Raw genomic sequence first — 18,998 nt, forward strand, 5'->3', positions numbered from 1 at the left:
ACATTAGATACAGAGTCTTTTGTTTTATTTTTACAGAGTCCATGATTTTGTTTTCAATTAGTAGTTAAGTATTATATTATAAGTATTATAAGTAGACAAATATTTCAAAGTCTTAGTGCAAAGCATCTTCAAAATTCTTCAATTCAAAAAGACACCTTATTTATAAATTATTATTATTATTATAAAAAAATATGATTTTTATTTAAACACCTTTTTCATCACTACGCTCAATGTTGAATCAATGTTAAATCAAATGAAAATTGATGTGCATAAATAAATCAACCCTGATGTTGGAGATCAACATTTGAGATGGAGAAATAAGGGAATTATTTAATGTAATTTTGCTATCTGGGTTTAGCTATTGTGGCTAAAGTGAAAAAGGATTTTATGGCCCTGGGGCCACATCTGGCCATTCACATATCCACCTTAGAAACAGAACCTACTTCACTGCACTTGTTGAATACATTTCTTTTACATAACAAGAAAAAGTACTGAAAAAGAAATTAGGCTACAAATCAAATAGAGGAATAATGCTTTGAGTTTAATGTTGTTGTTTTTTTATGAAAAACATGGACATTTTATTCATAGTTGTTTATGTAAATGGTGATTAAATAATTATGTAATTTATGTTTTTACTAAGAGTAATATCTTACCAATAACATTTAATGAAATCCATATAATTACTGGATTATTAACATTGAGGCAAATTGAGATCAATCAGTTGACCCAGCCCTAAAAATAGTCCCAGTGTCAAGCTGCCATTTAGTTAAATTAATTGCCCACCCCTTGTCTTTATAGTACTGTACAATAATTTTATATAATATAAATATAACAGTTGCAGCTGTTGTTTGTTCTTGTGTTCTTGTATTTTTGTGTCTTTGCCGGTGTGTTCTTACATGAAAAAGAAAATTAACACGAGTCTGTTCTTCATGTTGTTTGGTTTGGAGAAACATCCAACAACACTTTTATCATGTAATATAGTCAGAGTTAGCCTAGCTGCTAAGCTAAGCTGTGTGACTCACTAGTACCAGGCTGGTGGGGGTGAGGATGTGTGGGGAGGGGAGGGGCTTAGAGCACGTGGGTGTCACGTCACTTAAAAAAAAATCGGTATCTCGGACAGGGGCGCTCGAGCCACTGCGCAGAATAACAACAGAACCGAGGTTTGTTTTTTATAGAGATGGGGAGCTCGCGCCCGAGGGTTCCAGCCGCAGGTTAGAGAACCTGCGCGCCTCAGCCGCCGGTGCTGCTCCTGTGCGCGGGCCCCCGCCGCCGCCGCCGCGCTGAACGGGAGGTAGGGATGCTGCGCTCGTGCCACCGCTGCTGCTGCTGCTGCCGTTGTTGTTGTTGTTGTGGTTCCGGTCTCGGTGCAGGCGGTCGGCGCGGCAGCCCAGCATGTAATCGCGGGGATTTCACGCGCGGTGGGGTCGTCGTCCGTGCGGGCATAAACCCGGAGAACCCTCAGCTGCGGGCACGCTAACAGATTACACGGTGAGCCACGACTGATCCGGGACCGATCCGGGACCTGTCATCAGTGCACTGGGCCTAGAGAACCGGAGAACCAACCAAGAACCTGTGTCTCCACAAAAACCCAAATGGAGCCAGGGTTCTAAAGGTTCTCCTTGACTTTGTGGACTTCTATTGTTTTTTGTAAAGCTTTGTGAGAAACATCCTGGAACTGAACTGGAGAACCAATACCTGTGTGACAGGTTTACACAAGCAGGAGCACTACTGTGGAAACAGAACCGGTTCTGAAGGTTCTCCCAGCCCTTGTGAGGTGCCTTTAGGCCTAGAAATAGCTCCATAGCTCCATTGTGAGGATCACCCTGGATCTGAACTGGAGAACCAAAATTTGTGTATTTACTGAAACCCAGGTTCTAAAGGTTCCTCTTGCTCCTAGAAACAACCTAGGAGAACATCTGTCATTGCAAGGTCTGTGCTGGACCTAGTCTGGAGAACCAACATCTCTGTGCACTTTTTAAGCACTTGAGTGGAACAAAGGTTTTTTCTGCCTTTTGGACTGTTTTTTTTTACACATTGTGAAAAACAATTGTCAAGCAAAACATCCTAAAATCTGTTCTGGACCTGAACTGTTGAGCCAAAACCTCTCTACACATGCACTCCAGTGGAACCAAGGTCTGTAGGTGTTATCTGTGTTTGTGGAGTGATATCTTAGGCCTAGCTCCATAGCATTGAGAGAACTGGAGAACCAAAACCTCTGTCTGCACAACCACATCAGTGGGACCAAGATTCTAAAGGTTCTCCCTGCCTTTGTGGACTGCTGTAATTTTTAAGCATTGTGAGGATCATCCTGGACCTGGACTGGAAAACCTAAACTTTACCTTCCTACTAGGAACATCCAAGGAGAACATCTAAGCATATGTGCTGGACCTAAACTGGAGAACCAAAGCACCTGTCTGCACAAGCACTTCAGTGGAACCGAGGTTCCGAAGGTTCCACCTGCTCTATCTCCATAGTCTATAGCATTTGAGCATCGTCACATCCTAGGAGAACATTTTAGTGTCCACTGCTGCTGCACCAACAACAATACCAACTTTGACACCCACAACAACCATTACTTCATCAGAGTAAGGCTTGATCAACCTCGTTCCAGTTGATGCCACTTTTGACCCTTCATCCTCTTACCTCCTGACCCCCCCCAAACCCCCACCGCCCAATACTCCTCTAGTTCCATGCACACTTGAATTCTATTTCAGCATGTTCAAGTACCGGATCCGCATGCTCCTCAACGAGCTGAAGGTGCTCGTGCTGATGCGCTCGGGCTCCAGCTCTGGCTCCAGCCCCAGCTCGAGGCGCCGGGAGCCTGGCTCGGACCTTGGGGGCCTTGGGCCCTGTGGCTGGCCACCCTTTGGCTGCTCCCCACCTGACGATGAGGAGGAGTACTACGGGGCCGAGCCGCGGCCGCGAAGCCTGGCACTTGAGCAGAGGAAGAAGCAGGCTGAACTGGATGCTGTGTCTCTAGCGGGCAGCACCGAGAGTGGCTCGAGGTCACCACAGTGCCGGATCTGTTTCCAGGGTCTTGAGCAGGTAGGTGACATTAAGGTCTACACAGGTGTACAAGGGCAGGGGAAAGTTCGATGCGGGCCAGGAAGCAATTGAAAACAAACAAGCAACTGCTCTGAGTACCAAAATACACTGAGTATGTTTAAGAACCACAGTGGAACCTATTGGTATGTGCAGAGTCTGAACACTTAGAAGAGTACACTCTGAACACTTAGAAGAGTACACTCTGTACTGTACTACACTCTTCTACAAAGGTTTCCTTGTAAGCAGTGGAAACAGTGGGAAAATGGTTCTACAAAGGGTTCTTTTTGCTCTGTTAAAGCTCCTTAGTTGGATCTAGTTTCTCTTTAAGGGTTCTTAAGTTCTTCAAATATAGAGAAAATGGTTCTGCTAAGGGTATCTCTTAAAGCTCCTTGTTGGGATATTACATTCTAATCTACTCTTCTTGAAGGGTTCCATTCCAAAAAAGAACCATGGTTCTATAAAGGGCTCTTAGTTCCCTGGATCTAAGGTTCCACATTCTTCTTTGATGTCCTCTAGTGAAAAACTGTTATACAAAGGGTTCCACTATGATTAGGCCTACTTGTCAAAAAACATTCAATTGTACTGTATTGGACCATTTCTGCCAGGTGGATAGGAATGCACTCTGTAATTTTTTAGGATTCTCTAGTAAAAGGAAAAATGATGCGCTTAGTCTGGTATAATTTACCTGTTTTGGATGAAATGGTTTAACATAAGGTTTTGCCATAGTTACTGGTCTGTTTGTGATTGGAGTCCTTTTTGCCTGTACTGAACCATTGTCTTTACTAAGGAACCTGTAAAGAACCTCCTAAATGTTTCCTCTCAAGCATGCAAAGGCAAAGAACCATTTGAGCCACTTTCTTTACCTCTAACTCAGAGTTCTGAAGAAGGGTACATAATGTTTGGAGACTGTTCTTGTGCACATGTACAGTATGAGCTGAGAAGTACAGTGTTTCTCGTAGTAGGTAAAAGCAGAACCGGACACTGGGGGGGAGGACATTCCAGGTAAAAGCAGGGTGTAACCGGATCTCTGATGCATCTGATGACTCTTAAATGTTGAATGAAGTCATGGCCTGAGTTGGACCGAGTGCTGTTTAGCGTTCCACAAGTTCTCTACATAATTAAACAGTTGTGATGAAAAAAGAATCATTTAGAGTAGTGGTGAATAGAGGGAGACATCTGAGGAGTTTAAAGGAACAGTTCGGTAAAGGAAATTGTGGATGATATCTGCCCCCCAGGTGCAGTCGATAAAAGTTATGGTTCTTTTTAGAACCTTTTGATTGTGCCATATTTATATAGATTTTTTTAAAGGTGCAATATGGAGTAGTCTAGAAAATAATTTACACCTCACCCTACTATTAAATATAAAAGAGCATTTGAAGAAATTATTTTCACATTCTAATTCTTTAAGTTCTCATGGTTCGTTTTCTTTGTTGAGGAACCTTTGAGGAATCTGTAGCCAGGCATAGAACCACTTAAGCATCCAAATATTTCTCGGTTTTGTTAACTATTCTGTAGTAGAATGGTTTATTTTACTAAAGAACCTCTGGGGAACCATTTTACCAGAACCATTTATGTATCCAGATGGTTGCTGTGGTTCCATATAGAACCATTTCCTAATTTACTAAAGAATCAGATAATTACCCTGTAACCAATTCCTGAGAAAAGCCTTTGAAAGCTTCTTTCTGTTGGCATTGTCCTGCATACAGTAGAACAGATGCATTTAATAAACTCTTGAAGAACCTTTTAATGTGGCAGAGAAAAATCTAAACATGGTTATGGTTATTTGAGTTGACATGGTTCCAAATAGAAGAAAAGAAAGAAGAAAATCCTTGAGATCAGCAGATCAGCTCAGTCAGGAACATTGTAATTACAGTGCAAACATCTGTCTTAATGAGTTAACTGTACCTGGAGACCTGTATACCTTTTCAGCAGTGGCACATAATTATGTCAACATGTTCTCTTTAAAACCAAGACATGACAGTATGTTGTGTATTGTAAATAAGTTGTTTTAATGTTGCTGCAGTTTTGCTGGGAATCCTGTATACTAGCAGTTGTAACATTGCTGTGAGGTGGATTTGATGGCATTCAGTCCTCATAGAGAGCGAAGGCACCAATGTGATTTAATGTTGAATCGAGCTCCATCATCACACCGAAGAACAACAGAGCGTAGTGCTTGCACGTTTCCACGTCTTCGATCCACACTGGGCACCGGGTACGGGTCATGTGATCACAGCTGCTCTACATTCTATTGGTCAGAGCTTTGCCTCCGTTTTGATAATATCTGATATCCCAGGCCCACCGTCCTCCCCTCCCTCTTCAGAAGGCGTTCTGCTACTGCAGGAACTCTGCCTGACCCATTTCCACTCTGAACACCATCCATAATGTAACAGCCTACTACACCAGACGCCGCCGGTGGGTCGGGCGATATTCACTCAGACTATACTCACTCCCTCATCAGGGTTATACCCAATAAAACTGCCGGCATCCCTGATCACATACAGCAGAATACACACAGTAGTAGTTTGACCCCTGCTGATGCTATTAAATTGCCATTACTTTGTAAGAATATTAATTTAGGAATGTTTTGAATATGGCATATATACTTCAATTAATAGTAGTGAGTAACGCATGTGTAACGCATGTGTAATACAACATGCTGGATGTCTATTTGATAATGGTGTCTTATGATAATCTGTCCCATACAGCTTGAATATTCTCATGCCATTCCTGCAGATATTGCGATAGGGGTGGAGATTTTATAGAGCTTGTCCAATAGCATCTTAAACATTTTCAATCAGGGATTGGTCTGAAGAGAGAGGGGTGGCTGAGCATGGCATAGAATCTTGAGATGGCAGCAGTATGTGGACGAGCATTGTCCTGTTGGAATAGTGCACCAGAGTGTGTGTTCAAAAAAAGGTAGGGTCAGGACCTACTGCAATCTTGGCCTGTCAAAATGCCTTTAACGAAGACCAAAGGTGGCAATATGATTATAGAACCTCCTCATCCTTAAATTTTTCTCACTAAAACACATTAAGCTGGACATGAGACAGGGCCTTCTTTGCTAATCATTTTCTTTGAAGTCTGTACACATTAATAACATGACATATGGCGTGCATAATGCTTCATAATGAATAACAGGCCATTAAAAGACTAGTGGTCATGCACCTCGGTTAATCATCCATCAGAGCGTTCCTGAGTGTCCTTCCTGGACGTATTGATCTGCTTTCTGGCTCAGTGCCTCCACACAGCCCTCTCTCTGTGGCAGAATCACAGGCCAGAGAGAAATCCAGCAAAGAGGCACCTGGCCCGGCTTTTGGCTCGGCTCTCAGCCCAGCACTCAGTCTGACTGTCAGCATAGCACTCGGCCTGGCTCTTGACCTGGTTCTTACCTCGACTTTCAGCCAGGCTCTTAGTCCAATGTCGCTTCTCATTGTAGAACATGAGTTATAATGCATTTCATAATTTAAGATCATGTAACACTTATAACTAGGCTGACCAGACTTTACGATTAGGCAATTTGACCAAAAACATATTGATATGCTTAAATGAAATTAAACCTTACAAATAATACCCAGCTGTAACAGATGTCCTCTTTTTCCTGGACATTACCTTTTTCTGGGCGCTATAAATAGAATAAAATTTCCAGGAAGCAGGAAAAAACTTTCAGTTTCAATTGACAGTCAAGTCAGGTAAATTTTGGAGCATTTCGTTTGGTCCATTTTTCATGAACTACTGATACAATATCAAGAGCAACAGCCATTATGTTAAAAATTGAAATAGATAAAGACACAAATCAGTACTAAAGCCAAGTGGACCGTATATTCTAAAATGTCCAAACCAAATCTGAGCGATATGGCAATAAAGTAAAGTCACAATATTTTAGGGTGTTTTTGCGATAGCAAATTTTTGGGCGATATGTCAAAACATTGAATTATTTTTCTAAATACATTTCAAGAGTATACTACTGCAACAAAATACATATAAATATTTTGTTTAGTATAATTATGGCATTTTTTTTACATTCAGCAGAAACATAAAAATCTAAAAACATTTGTTTTATTCATAAAGACTAGCTTACAAAGTGTAAAAATGATTATTGTGTAACAATTATGTAACAAAGATAAAGTAAATAATAATATTTAGTGCCTACATGTAAACTGCAAACAAACGATTAAAAGTTAGTAAAGTAAATGGCAAAATCAATACAAAATTGACGGCTTTCAATAATATCATCATATGGATTTTTTTTTATTGTGGCAAAATTATTTTTTTTGCTATATTATCTTGTACGTTACAGTAAAGCACACTCCTTGTCCACATCAATAATAATTCACGCAGACCAGGTGTTACACCTTAGCCCATGTCTGTCTTCTGTTTTCTCCCTCGTTTGGTCTCTTGTGCTCCTGCCCCTCTGTTTTCCTGTCAAGTGTTTCCAGCCATGTGCTTGTGTTGTTGTTTTTGTCTCCACCATAGCTCCGCCCCAGCCCTGCCCTAGCTATTATTGTTCTCACCTGTGTCCTGTTTGTAACCCCGCCCCCTCGTCTTCCTAGCCCAGGTGTTTCTCACTCTCCTCTTGTATTTAAGCCCCTCTGTTAGAATGTTCAGTGTCGAGTCTTTTGTATTTTGTATGCTGTATCTTTGTATCCCTGCAGTCCGATTGTAGCCTAGTCTTAGTTTCTTAGTCTGTGTTTCTTGTATCCTCGTCTTAGTTTCTTAGTCAGTGTTTCTCAGTTTATATTATCCAAGCCTTGTTGTTTTGCGTTACCCGTGTTTTGTTTGTTTTGATTTATCTTGTTTGTTTAAAATAAATATTATCTTTGCACTTACGTCCTCCTCCTTCACACCCCTCCGACTCCCTCGTAACATAAGACTCGACCTAAATATGGACGTAGCGAAGAGGAATGCCACGAGGAAGGCGGACCTGGCGTATCTCCGGTTCCTCGCGGAGCTAATTCGGGGGGATGAACCGCTCCCGGCGCCTCTCCGTAGGGTGGAGAGTGTCGGCCCAGCTCCAGCTAAGCTAACTAGCATGTTAGCTCCACCGCACTCTCCAGCCCGGCCGACTTCCAGCACCTCCGGCCTCAGCCTCAGCTCCTGCAGCTCCCAAGCCCGGCCGCCTTCCAGCTCTCAAGCCCGGCCGCCTTCCAGCTCTCAAGCCCGGCCGCCTCCCAGCTCTCAAGCTCGGCCGCCTCCCAGCTCTCAAGCTCGGCCGACTCCCAGCTCTCAAGCTCGGCCGGATCCCAGCTGTACAGCCCGGCTGGATTCCGGGTTTTCGACTCCTGCTCCGGAAGCAAGCTCCGGTCCGGTGTTTTCAGCCACGCCCACTGCTGAGTCTGCGGCTCCTGTCCGGATCTTGGCGGCAGCCGCACTCTCAGCTCCCGCTGAAGCGGCTTCTTCGCCAGCAGGACCCACCGCCTCTGGATCAGCGCTGCCCGCGGCTCCCGCCGCCTCTGAATCAGCGCTGCCTGCGGCTCCGGCCGCCTTTGACTCTGTGCCCGCGGCCCCGGCCGCCTCTGACCCAGTTCCCGCGGCCCCGGCCGCCTCTGACCCAGTTCCCGCGGCCCCGGCCGCCTCTGACCCAGTTCCCGCGACCCCGGCCGTCTCTGACCCAGTTCCCGCGGCCCCGGCCGCCTCTGACCCAGTTCCCGCGGCCCCGGCCGCCTCTGACTCTGTGCCTGCTGTTACCCCAGTTCTTGTGCCTGGGGGTCCAGCCTCTGCTCCTGTGCCTACTCCCAGGTCACGAGCTCCTAGACCCGCCGCGCCTGCTCAAGCTGCACCCGCCGCGCCTGCTCAAGCTGCACCCGCCGCGCCTGCTCAAGCTGCACCCGCCGCGCCTGCTCAAGCTGCACCCGCCGCGCCTGCTCAAGCACCAGCAGCACCCGCTGCTCCAGCCTCAGCTCCAGCCCAAGCACCAGCAGCACCCGCTGCTCCAGCCTCAGCTCCGGCTCTAGCACCTGCAGCACCCGCTGCTCCAGCCTCAGCTCCGGCTCAAGCACCAGCAGCACCCGCTGCTCCAGCCTCAGCTCCGGCTCAAGCACCAGCAGCACCCGCTGCTCCAGCCTCAGCTCCGGCTCAAGCACCTGCAGCACCCGCTGCTCCAGCCTCAGCTCCAGCTCAAGCACCAGCAGCATCCGCTGCTCCAGCCTCAGCTCCAGCTCAAGCACCAGCAGCATCCGCTGCTCCAGCTCCAGCTCAAGCACCAGCAGCTTCCGCTGCTCCAGCCTCAGCTCCAGTTCCAGCACCTGCTGCCACAGCTCCAGCTCCAGCACCTGCTGCCACAGCTCCAGCTCCAGCACCTGCTGCCACAGCTCCAGCTCCAGCACCTGCTGCCACAGCTCCAGCTCCAGCACCTGCTGCCACAGCTCCAGCTCCAGCACCTGCTGCCACAGCTCCAGCTCCTGCTGCCACAGCTCCAGCTCCTGCTGCCACAGCTCCAGCTCCAGCACCTGCTGCCACAGCTCCAGCTCCAGCACCTGCTGCCACAGCTCCAGCTCCAGCACCTGCTGCCACAGCTCCAGCTCCAGCACCTGCTGCCACAGCTCCAGCTCCAGCACCTGCTGCCACAGCTCCAGCTCCAGCACCTGCTGCCACAGCTCCAGCTCCAGCACCTGCTGCCACAGCTCCAGCTCCAGCACCTGCTGCCACAGCTCCAGCTCCAGCACCTGCTGCCACAGCTCCAGCTCCAGCACCTGCTGCCACAGCTCCAGCTCCAGCACCTGCTGCCACAGCTCCAGCTCCAGCAGCTCCCGCTGCTACAGCCTCAGCTCCAGCACCAGCAGCTCCCGCTGCTACAGCCTCAGCTCCAGCACCAGCAGCTCCCGCTGCTACAGCCTCAGCTCCAGCACCAGCAGCTCCCGCTGCTACAGCCTCAGCTCCAGCACCAGCAGCTCCCGCTGCTACAGCCTCAGCTCCTGTGTCTGCAGTGCCTGCCGCTCATGTGGTACCCACTGCCTCTGACCCTGTGCCCGCGGCTCCGGCCGCCTCTGACCCTGTGCCCGCGGCTCCGGCCGCCTCTGACCCTGTGCCCGCGGCTCCGGCCGTCTCTGACCCTGTGCCCACTCCCAGAACTTTGTATACCCCCAGGCCTGCCCCAAGGCCCCCTGTCTTTGCCCCCAGAACTGTGCCCAGGCTGGCTCCTTGGACTTCCGTACAGACTTTCGCCAGTCCTGGGCATCCACCTATGTTTGTTCCCGTGTCTCTCCCTGTCCTGGTCCCGGTGTCTGTGTTTGTTCCCATTCCTGTCCCCGGTGGTTTTCCTGTTCCCGTCCCTGTCACTGTGTTTGTGTCCGTCCCTGTCCATGTAATTGTCCCAGTTTCCCTGCCCAGTCTTATCCAGTCCCAGTTCCCGGCCACTGTCCAGTCTGTGTTTCAACCCCCTGTCCAGTCTCCATTCCTGTCTAGTGTCCAACCCTCTGTCCCGTCTAAGCCCCCTGTACAGTCTTTTGTCAAGTCCTTGTCCCCTGTCCAGTCTCAGTCCCCAGTCCAGTCGTTTGTTCAGTCTGAGCCCCCTGTCCAGTCCCAGTCTCCGTTCCCTGTCCAGTCTCCGTCTCCTGTTCTGTCCCCTGTCCAGTCTCAGTCCCCTGTTAGGTCGTTTGTTCAGTCTGAGCCCCCTGTCAAGTCCCAGTCTCCGTTCCCTGTCCAGTCTCCGTCTCCTGTTAGGTCGTTTGTTCAGTCTCTGCCCCCTGTCCAGTCTTTTGTCCAGTCCCTGTTCCCTCTCTCTCGGCGCCTCTGGTAGTGGCGCCGTTGAGGGGGGGTAATGTTACACCTTAGCCCATGTCTGTCTTCTGTTTTCTCCCTCGTTTGGTCTCTTGTGCTCCTGCCCCTCTGTTTTCCTGTCAAGTGTTTCCAGCCATGTGCTTGTGTTGTTGTTTTTGTCTCCACCATAGCTCCGCCCCAGCCCTGCCCTAGCTATTATTGTTCTCACCTGTGTCCTGTTTGTAACCCCGCCCCCTCGTCTTCCTAGCCCAGGTGTTTCTCACTCTCCTCTTGTATTTAAGCCCCTCTGTTAGAATGTTCAGTGTCGAGTCTTTTGTATTTTGTATTTTGTATGCTGTATCTTTGTATCCCTGCAGTCCGATTGTAGCCTAGTCTTAGTTTCTTAGTCTGTGTTTCTTGTATCCTCGTCTTAGTTTCTTAGTCAGTGTTTCTCAGTTTATATTATCCAAGCCTTGTTGTTTTGCGTTACCCGTGTTTTGTTTGTTTTGATTTATCTTGTTTGTTTAAAATAAATATTATCTTTGCACTTACGTCCTCCTCCTTCACACCCCTCCGACTCCCACGTAACACCAGGAGGTTTAAAATGTGTTCAGTAAAATACTGTATTGTATATTGTATACTGTCTACTGACAATGCTAGCTTGGGACCATGCTAACAATGCTAAGCTGGGATATACCAGTAATATCAACATATTGTATATTTACAAGCAGAGAAAATTATCATAAAAGATATTTTTTTATTGAAAACTGATGATAATGGTGCTATGTTAAATTAGCCTGAACAAACGTTGTGCTATATTACTTTAGTAATGCTAGGTTATGTGATTTTTTTATTATTTTGCTTCACTACTTCTTGAATGGGAAATATACGTACTTACTGTACAGGTGTTTATAACTCTACACTGAGCTTGATTTTATACAGATGTCCAGATACTTCTGCCCTGTAGAATACCTATAGTTAAAAAATATATATTTTCTTTCATAGCTTAGCCGTGACAGTAACGTTGTTCTGACAGCAGGCAGCAGGTCTGTGGAGATTAGGTCTCTACACAGGTCACGGCTTCGTCCTCCTGCTGCTGCCATTTACTCCGACCAACTCAAATTAGCTGCTTCGTCAGAGAACATCAAATATTCATGCTAATTGGCGGCTCAAGCCCCACTGTGAGGAACCCTGTACAGCATAGTCACATGTTTATTAAACTGGATTTTCACCCTGTTCTTTTACTGCAGTTTTACTGTAGTTCTAAAATATAATAGTACATAAGTTTAGCTATCTAAATTCAGTGTGAAGGTGGGAGGAAGTTAGCTCTCTGCTAGGCTAACTGAAATGTAGCTAATGTGAAGTGCACAGGAGCACAGCACTGCTAGCTTTTAAGCTAAAGCTTTATCAAACATGTCACAGTTAAATAAGCTAGTGAGTTACTAATCTGTGTTTAGTGTTCTTTTATCTTTTTTTGTGATAATTTTATATATAGAATAAAGCTGCTTATCTAATCTTAGCCTAGCTCTTTTCCTAAAATTATTTTGCCTGATTTGTGTGTTGTTTTTTTTTAATCATTTTATTTATACTTTTTTCCCCCATTTTCTCCACTATTTACTCCACAATTACACATTAGGACTTCCCATTCCACTCATTGGAACTCCCCCTATCACTAATAATGCCCCTACACCAGGAGGATGAAGGCTAGCACATGCCTCCTCCGATACATGTGAAGTCAGCCACTGCCTTTTTTCCAACTGCTGCTGATGCAGCTTTGCCGAGAAGCATCACAGCGTGCTCGAAGGAAAGTGCAGCGACTCGGTTCTTGACCTAAAACTCTGATTTGCATTGTTTTAAGTTTTAAAGGGGTTTAGAGCCAAAATCTTCTCAGAGCTCTGGTAAAACTGTGAGTCTTGTTATCATATTGTGTACATTTGATTATTACTGATCACGGAGGTAAAATCGCAACCTAGCAAAAAAAGGAATGGCACCATTCTGCTAGCTATTATTTTAACTAAATATAAGTTTAAACAACCAATCTATCAATTTAGAAATCAGCAGTTTAATTTATAAAAATAATATATATAAGCTGAAAAATTAAATTGTTCCACTGAAGTTTATGGCAGCTTTTTCAAAACATCGATAGCAAAGGACATTAAATACATTTTCAGTTTTTGTTTGCATTAGATCTTTTAATGTTGACAATGAAGAAAATACAAACAACCTTTATGTAACATTGTCTAATAGGCATTGGTTAGTGTTAAAATTATGACATTGAATCAACATTAATGTAAAGGTTTTGAATGTTTGAGACTCTTATACAATGATAATCACAATGCACAAAAAGAAAAACGCACATATTTTTAAGGGTCAGTGTATAATAATAAGAACAACAACACCATAATAAAAAATCCAGCTCAAGGCCAGCTGGACATCCAGAGTTATTTTCTGTTTTTTAAGCAAGGCAATTAAAAAATATAATAATAAGAAGAAATATGAAACACTGTGTACTATGATGTTGTATACCCATAATATATTTGTAGACGGTTTTCAAAAATAAACTATTATCTAATCATTTCAGCCCTACTTTCAAAAATACTGAATACTGAATCACTCTGTTCACATCCCAACTGCTTAATTATACAGCGAATTGAAAGTGAAATTTGGTGTTATTCCTTTTTTCTTAATTATATATTTTGCCCACTTGATGTTCTGTACGGTGGTCTGTAATGTCAGTAATATTTATGTACACAGATAGAGTGAGACAGTAAAAGAGAGAGAGAGTGTGTAAAGGGCGAGAGTGCGGTGCAGTGCCGCGTTGGCAAACAGTCAGTAAAGAGTGTGAGTCACCCTGCTGCCACCAGCTCCTGCTCTGTACCCATATTACTATTCATTTACCCTCCCTCTCCCCCCAAACACCTCCAATCAACCAACCCATCCTCCAACACCTCCAACATTAGCAATGCACACTGCAAAGAAAACTACATCTTAGCAAGTGAAATCATCTCATTTTAAGGCAATATATGTTTTTTTTATCTGATAAGATTTTTTTGTCCATTCATTTTTACATTTATGTTATTTATTTTAGGAACAATGACAATCAGTTTTACTTAGAATGTAAACTCAAAATAAGCACAAAAAAGTAAAGATATAAAATCAGCGATTTTTACTTCATGTCTTATTTACGTTGCAATTTTAATATATTTTGTCTAGCTTTTGCCAGTGTTTTGTTTTTTTGTTTTTTTTGCAGTGCAGCATTGCTAACCTGTCCTACTACTCATTAGCTTAAAACTACTGGGACAGATCGTTGCAAGACGATGCAATAAACAAGAAAACTGCAGGATAATAAAAATCGAAATAATGCAAATAATGTAAACATAAAAATAAGAAATAGGCGAAGAATAAAACACTAGAAAATAAAAATATATATGTCTAGGTAACGTCATCCAAAATCTATTTTAATGTTTCATGTATATTTATTTGTATTTTTAATTAAATTTATTTCAGATTTTTCATTTTGTTATTAAGTATATCAAAAAATATCAGACATTTTATTTATACCTGTGTTGCAGAAAATGTTTTTATTTATATTCCATTATAAAACAGTGTGCTTATATTAAGGTGTGATGTTCTCTACAGGGCGAGTTGTTAAGTCCGTGTCGGTGTGCTGGTTCTGTGCGCTGTACCCACCAGCCCTGCCTCATCCGCTGGATCAGCGAGCGCGGGTCCTGGAGCTGCGAGCTTTGCTACTTCAAATACCAGGTCCTGGCCATCAGCACCAAGAACCCTCTGCAGGTAAGACAGGGGTAATATTTGGGTTCCTAACTGAACAATAAAGTTAATAAATATTGGAACATCCTGCAGAAGTTTGGCCCATTCAGACTACATCACTTTAGTCCCATCCACTCAGCCTACATCAGTTTAGCCCCACCCATTCAGTCTACAGCAGTTTAGCTCCATCCATTCAGCCTACATGAGTTTATTCACAAATATTCAGCCCACAGCACTTTTGCTCCACCATTCAGGTTGAGGTTCAGGCTTTTTTAGTTGGTCTCAATAACCCTAACCACACACAATTTACCACACATTAAATTACAGATTAAAACCCAGCTACTACAGTTATAAACTAAAAACAAAACAGTCTTTAATCAGGAAACCAGTTTCATAAAAGCCTTTATTTGGTTTAAGAACTAATACTGCAGTGCTTTAGCTGGAGAATTCTAACCCCTGTTCTGATGCACAGTGGCAGACCATCTCCCTGACGGTGATCGAGAAGGTCCAGATTGCCGCCATCATCCTGGGCTCGCTCTTCCTCATCGCCAGTATCTCCTGGCTGGTGTGGTCGTCTCTCAGCCCTTCGGCCAAGTGGCAGCGGCAGGACCTCCTCTTCCAGATCTGCTACGGCATGTACGGCTTCATGGACATAGTCTGCATAGGTAAGTCTATGGTTCATCATTGAAACACAAAGTTCTGTTTCTAGAGAGATTTACGCAAGGGTGGAGAGGTGATGAATATTACGTTTACTCACTAAATTTCAGAACATTTCACATTTAAACATCTTCTCAGCATTTAAAGGCAATATTAAATCGCAGCTGTGCCTGTCATTTTAAACCGATGGAGGGCATGTCAGAAATAATTGCAGGCTAATTGACTAATTGAAACCATAATCATCAAATTATTTGACTACAAAAATAGTCATTAGTTGATGCCCTATTAAATACCCGTACAACTTCTGAAATGGTATGTCCCATCTATCTGCCCATCATATATTCACCTGGCTTTTATGAGCACACTGACAAGTGTTCAGCCTCATTTAGCTTATACAGGTGTGGGTGTCCCTATGCTATGCTTTTATCCCTTTATATAACACTTGATGATCACTTTAAATACGGCTGTCTCCTAATTAGAATAATTGATTAGTTAATAAATCTACTGATTGAAAAAGGAATCTTTATAAGATAAATTTATAAAAATTTAATTGATGGAGACACATCTCATTTATACATCAAAGGACAACTTACATACATAATACATATGTTTAATTGCATCTTTAGGCACCTTCAGTGTCACTGTGTAAATATTCACAGCTTCTCTTGTCTTTCTTCTTTTCTCAGGCCTTATAATCCACGAGGGTTCTTCGGTGTATCGAATATTTAAGCGCTGGCAAGCCGTCAACCAACAGTGGAAGGTCCTGAACTATGAAAAGGCCAAAGATCTAGGAGACCCTCTCAGCTCCAGCAGTAAAGCTGGGGGGGTCCGAGGGTCCAGGAGCTTGCCCCACAACTCTGGCCTGAGCGGCCGAGCAGGTCGAGCTGGGCAGCGGATTAGGACTATACTGAACCACCACTGTGGGTACACGTTACTGCACATTCTCAGCCAACTGCGGCCTAGCGACCATCGCCTCGGCACCGCCACCAACCGCGAGGTTGTCATGAGGGTCACAACGGTATGAGACCTGAGAAAACACCTGGGAGAGAACTCTCAGACACTTAGAAAACGGGGCACTGGAACTGACATGACCCCATTGCCCTGGATCCGGATAAAAGAAAAAGAGAAATATAAAAAAAAACTGAAATTAGGGTTGGGTTTGGCCCTGGACTGGTCTCTTTGTCTGGTTAGATTGTAAAGTGACTTTTGCTCTTTTTAAGCACCAGACTTTAAAAAACAAGAAGAAAAAAGAATGGGTTTCCTGAAAAACCGAGAACACTGAAAAAAAGGAATGTGAGCACACCTAAAAAAAAAATGCTGGAGCGTATTTCCTTCCATTCCCAGAAATACATAAAGCATTGCCATATTCTCTGCTCTTCTGTTTTCTGTGGGGCGAAACAGTGTCAGCAATGATTTTATAACTGCACATTTAAACAGAGGTACAGCATTTACAGAATTTTATATCTCCGTCTCGCACTGGTGGCCAGCTTTACTGGTCTTAATACCAGTAACGCAGACCCGCTGTGTCCCCAGTGCGCAGCATCTAGGACGAGACCGAAATAAAACACTGGAGCTCAGTTGAGGGATTTGATTTGACTGAGACGAGTCAGATTCCAACAGAGTAACTGATAATAAAAAATATTACTATTCATCTACTGCAATAAAAACAAAACAGACATGCACATGTGATGAACTGAACTGGATGTAAATGTTATTGTTTTGGGATTTTTTTCATGCTGTCGATTCATACTGTTGAGGGTGAAAGCAAATGATCAAATATTAAAGGGTTAAAAGAAGCTGAATGTCATTAAACGTTTCTTTATATTTTTAGCACTGCATGACGGTAGCAGGAAACTCGACCACTAGTACTTACTATAGTAATATTATTCAGTCTCAATGTTTTTTTTTGTTCAATAATTTTGGAGAGCCAGTTACACAATCCCCATTCATATGAACTCTCACTATCACTAGAAATGCTCCTAAAACATAGGATACTTGTGAAGTCAGACCCCGCCTCCTTTCACACCTACAGTATGTTTGTGAACTACCTCCACCAAGTTTGTAAGCGGAATAAGAAGACTAAAGAAGTATCCTAATGTTATATAAAGTTAATTACAGGTAGGTACTCCTTATCATTCACCCACTTTATACAAAGGCCTTGCTGGAGCTCCATCTAGAGGCGTCAGTCAACAATCAGCGTGTCTTTTGAGTTACAGTAAGTAAAAGTACCCTGTAAGTGTTACTATATTGTTTGTTTATAAAAGCAAACCAACATAGTACAAACTATGCTATACAGGTATACAGCTCTGTAAAAAAATAAGAGACCACTTCAGTTTCTGAATATTTTGTTATTTATTGGTATATGTTTGAGTGAAATTAACAGTGTTGTTTTATTCTATAAACTTATAAGACAATTCTCCCAAATTCCAAATAAAAATATTGTCATTTAGAGCATTTATTTGCAGAAAATGAGAAATGGCTGAAATAACAAAAAAGGTGCAGAGCTTTCAAGCTTCAAATAATTCATGAAGTTTTAAGAGGTAAGAAATCAATATTTGGTGGAATAACCCTGTTTTTTTAATCACAGTTTTCATGCATCTTGGCATGTTCTCCTCCACCAGTCTTACACACTGCTTTTAAATAAATGTATGCCAAAATGCAAGCAGTTCATCTTCCTCTTGGTTATATTCCAGAGGTTTTCAATTTGGTAAAATTAAAGAAACTCATCATTTTGAGGTGGTCTCTTATTTTTTTTTTTCCAGAGCTGTATATTTACATGCTATACATTTAGGTCATTTCTTCCCATTTACATTACATTTTTAATATATTTTTTATATTATATATATACATTTTAATAATATATATAATATTTTATTTTATTAACATTGGTAGCAAAAATGTTGATACAAGGCCCTATATATATATATATATATATATATTTTTTTTTTTTTTTTTTTTGAGACACATTAAATACCAAATTGTCATACTAATTTGTTTTGTGACTTAAAAAATGTCTGTCAGTAAAAAATTATCAAGCTAATATTATTTTATTAAACTATATATAAATGAATAGAATAAAATCAATAAGTTTCTTTGTAATATATACATATATATAATATTATATATATATATATATATATATATATATATATATATATATATATATATATATAATATTTATATACACTGCTCAAAAAAATAAAGGGAACACTCAAATAACACATCCTAGATCTGAATGAATGAAATATTCTCATTGAATACTTTGTTCTGTACAAAGTTGAATGTGCTGACAACAAAATCACACAAAAATCATCAATGGAAATCAAATTTATTAACCAATGGAGGCCTGGATTTGGAGCCACACACAAAATTAAAGTGAAAAAACACACTACAGGCTGATCCAACTTTAATGTAATGTCCTTAAAACAAGTCAAAATGAGGCTCAGTATTGTGTGTGGCCTCCACGTGCCTGTATGACCTCCCTACAACGCCTGGGCATGCTCCTGATGAGGTGGCGGATGGTCTCCTGAGGGATCTCCTCCCAGACCTGGACTAAAGCATCCACCAACTCCTGGACAGTCTGTGGTGGAACGTGACGTTGGTGGATGGAGCGAGACATGATGTCCCAGATGTGCTCAATCGGATTCAGGTCTGGGGAACGGGCGGGCCAGTCCATAGCTTCAATGCCTTCATCTTGCAGGAACTGCTGACACACTCCAGCCACATGAGGTCTAGCATTGTCCTGCATTAGGAGGAACCCAGGGCCAACCGCACCAGCATATGGTCTCACAGGGGGTCTGAGGATCTCATCTCAGTACCTAATGGCAGTC

The 18,998-nt window shown here is 43.2% G+C and overlaps 1 protein-coding gene across 1 annotated transcript; it reads left to right on the plus strand.

Annotated features, from left to right (window-relative positions):
* Nucleotides 1-1,093: 1,093 nt before the first annotated feature.
* Nucleotides 1,094-16,407, plus strand: LOC103034583 (E3 ubiquitin-protein ligase MARCHF9). The gene is made up of 4 exons (XM_007248385.4): nucleotides 1,094-3,045; nucleotides 14,380-14,535; nucleotides 14,984-15,176; nucleotides 15,855-16,407. The coding sequence occupies exons 1-4, from the start codon at nucleotides 2,716-2,718 to the stop codon at nucleotides 16,190-16,192; spliced, it is 1,017 nt and encodes a 338-aa protein (XP_007248447.3). The 5' UTR covers nucleotides 1,094-2,715; the 3' UTR covers nucleotides 16,193-16,407.
* The last annotated feature ends 2,591 nt before the right edge of the window (nucleotides 16,408-18,998 follow it).

The sequence above is a fragment of the Astyanax mexicanus genome, chromosome 24 (genome assembly GCF_023375975.1).
Source record: "Astyanax mexicanus isolate ESR-SI-001 chromosome 24, AstMex3_surface, whole genome shotgun sequence".
Classification (NCBI taxonomy): domain Eukaryota; kingdom Metazoa; phylum Chordata; class Actinopteri; order Characiformes; family Acestrorhamphidae; genus Astyanax; species Astyanax mexicanus.

Coding starts and splice junctions, on each gene's coding strand:
- LOC103034583 (XM_007248385.4), top strand. CDS start 2,716: ATGTTCAAGTACCGGATCCGCATGCTCCTCAACGAGCTGAAGGTGCTC. Junction 3,046..14,379: donor GTTTCCAGGGTCTTGAGCAG/GTAGGTGACATT, acceptor TGTTCTCTACAG/GGCGAGTTGTTAAGTCCGTG. Junction 14,536..14,983: donor GCACCAAGAACCCTCTGCAG/GTAAGACAGGGG, acceptor TCTGATGCACAG/TGGCAGACCATCTCCCTGAC.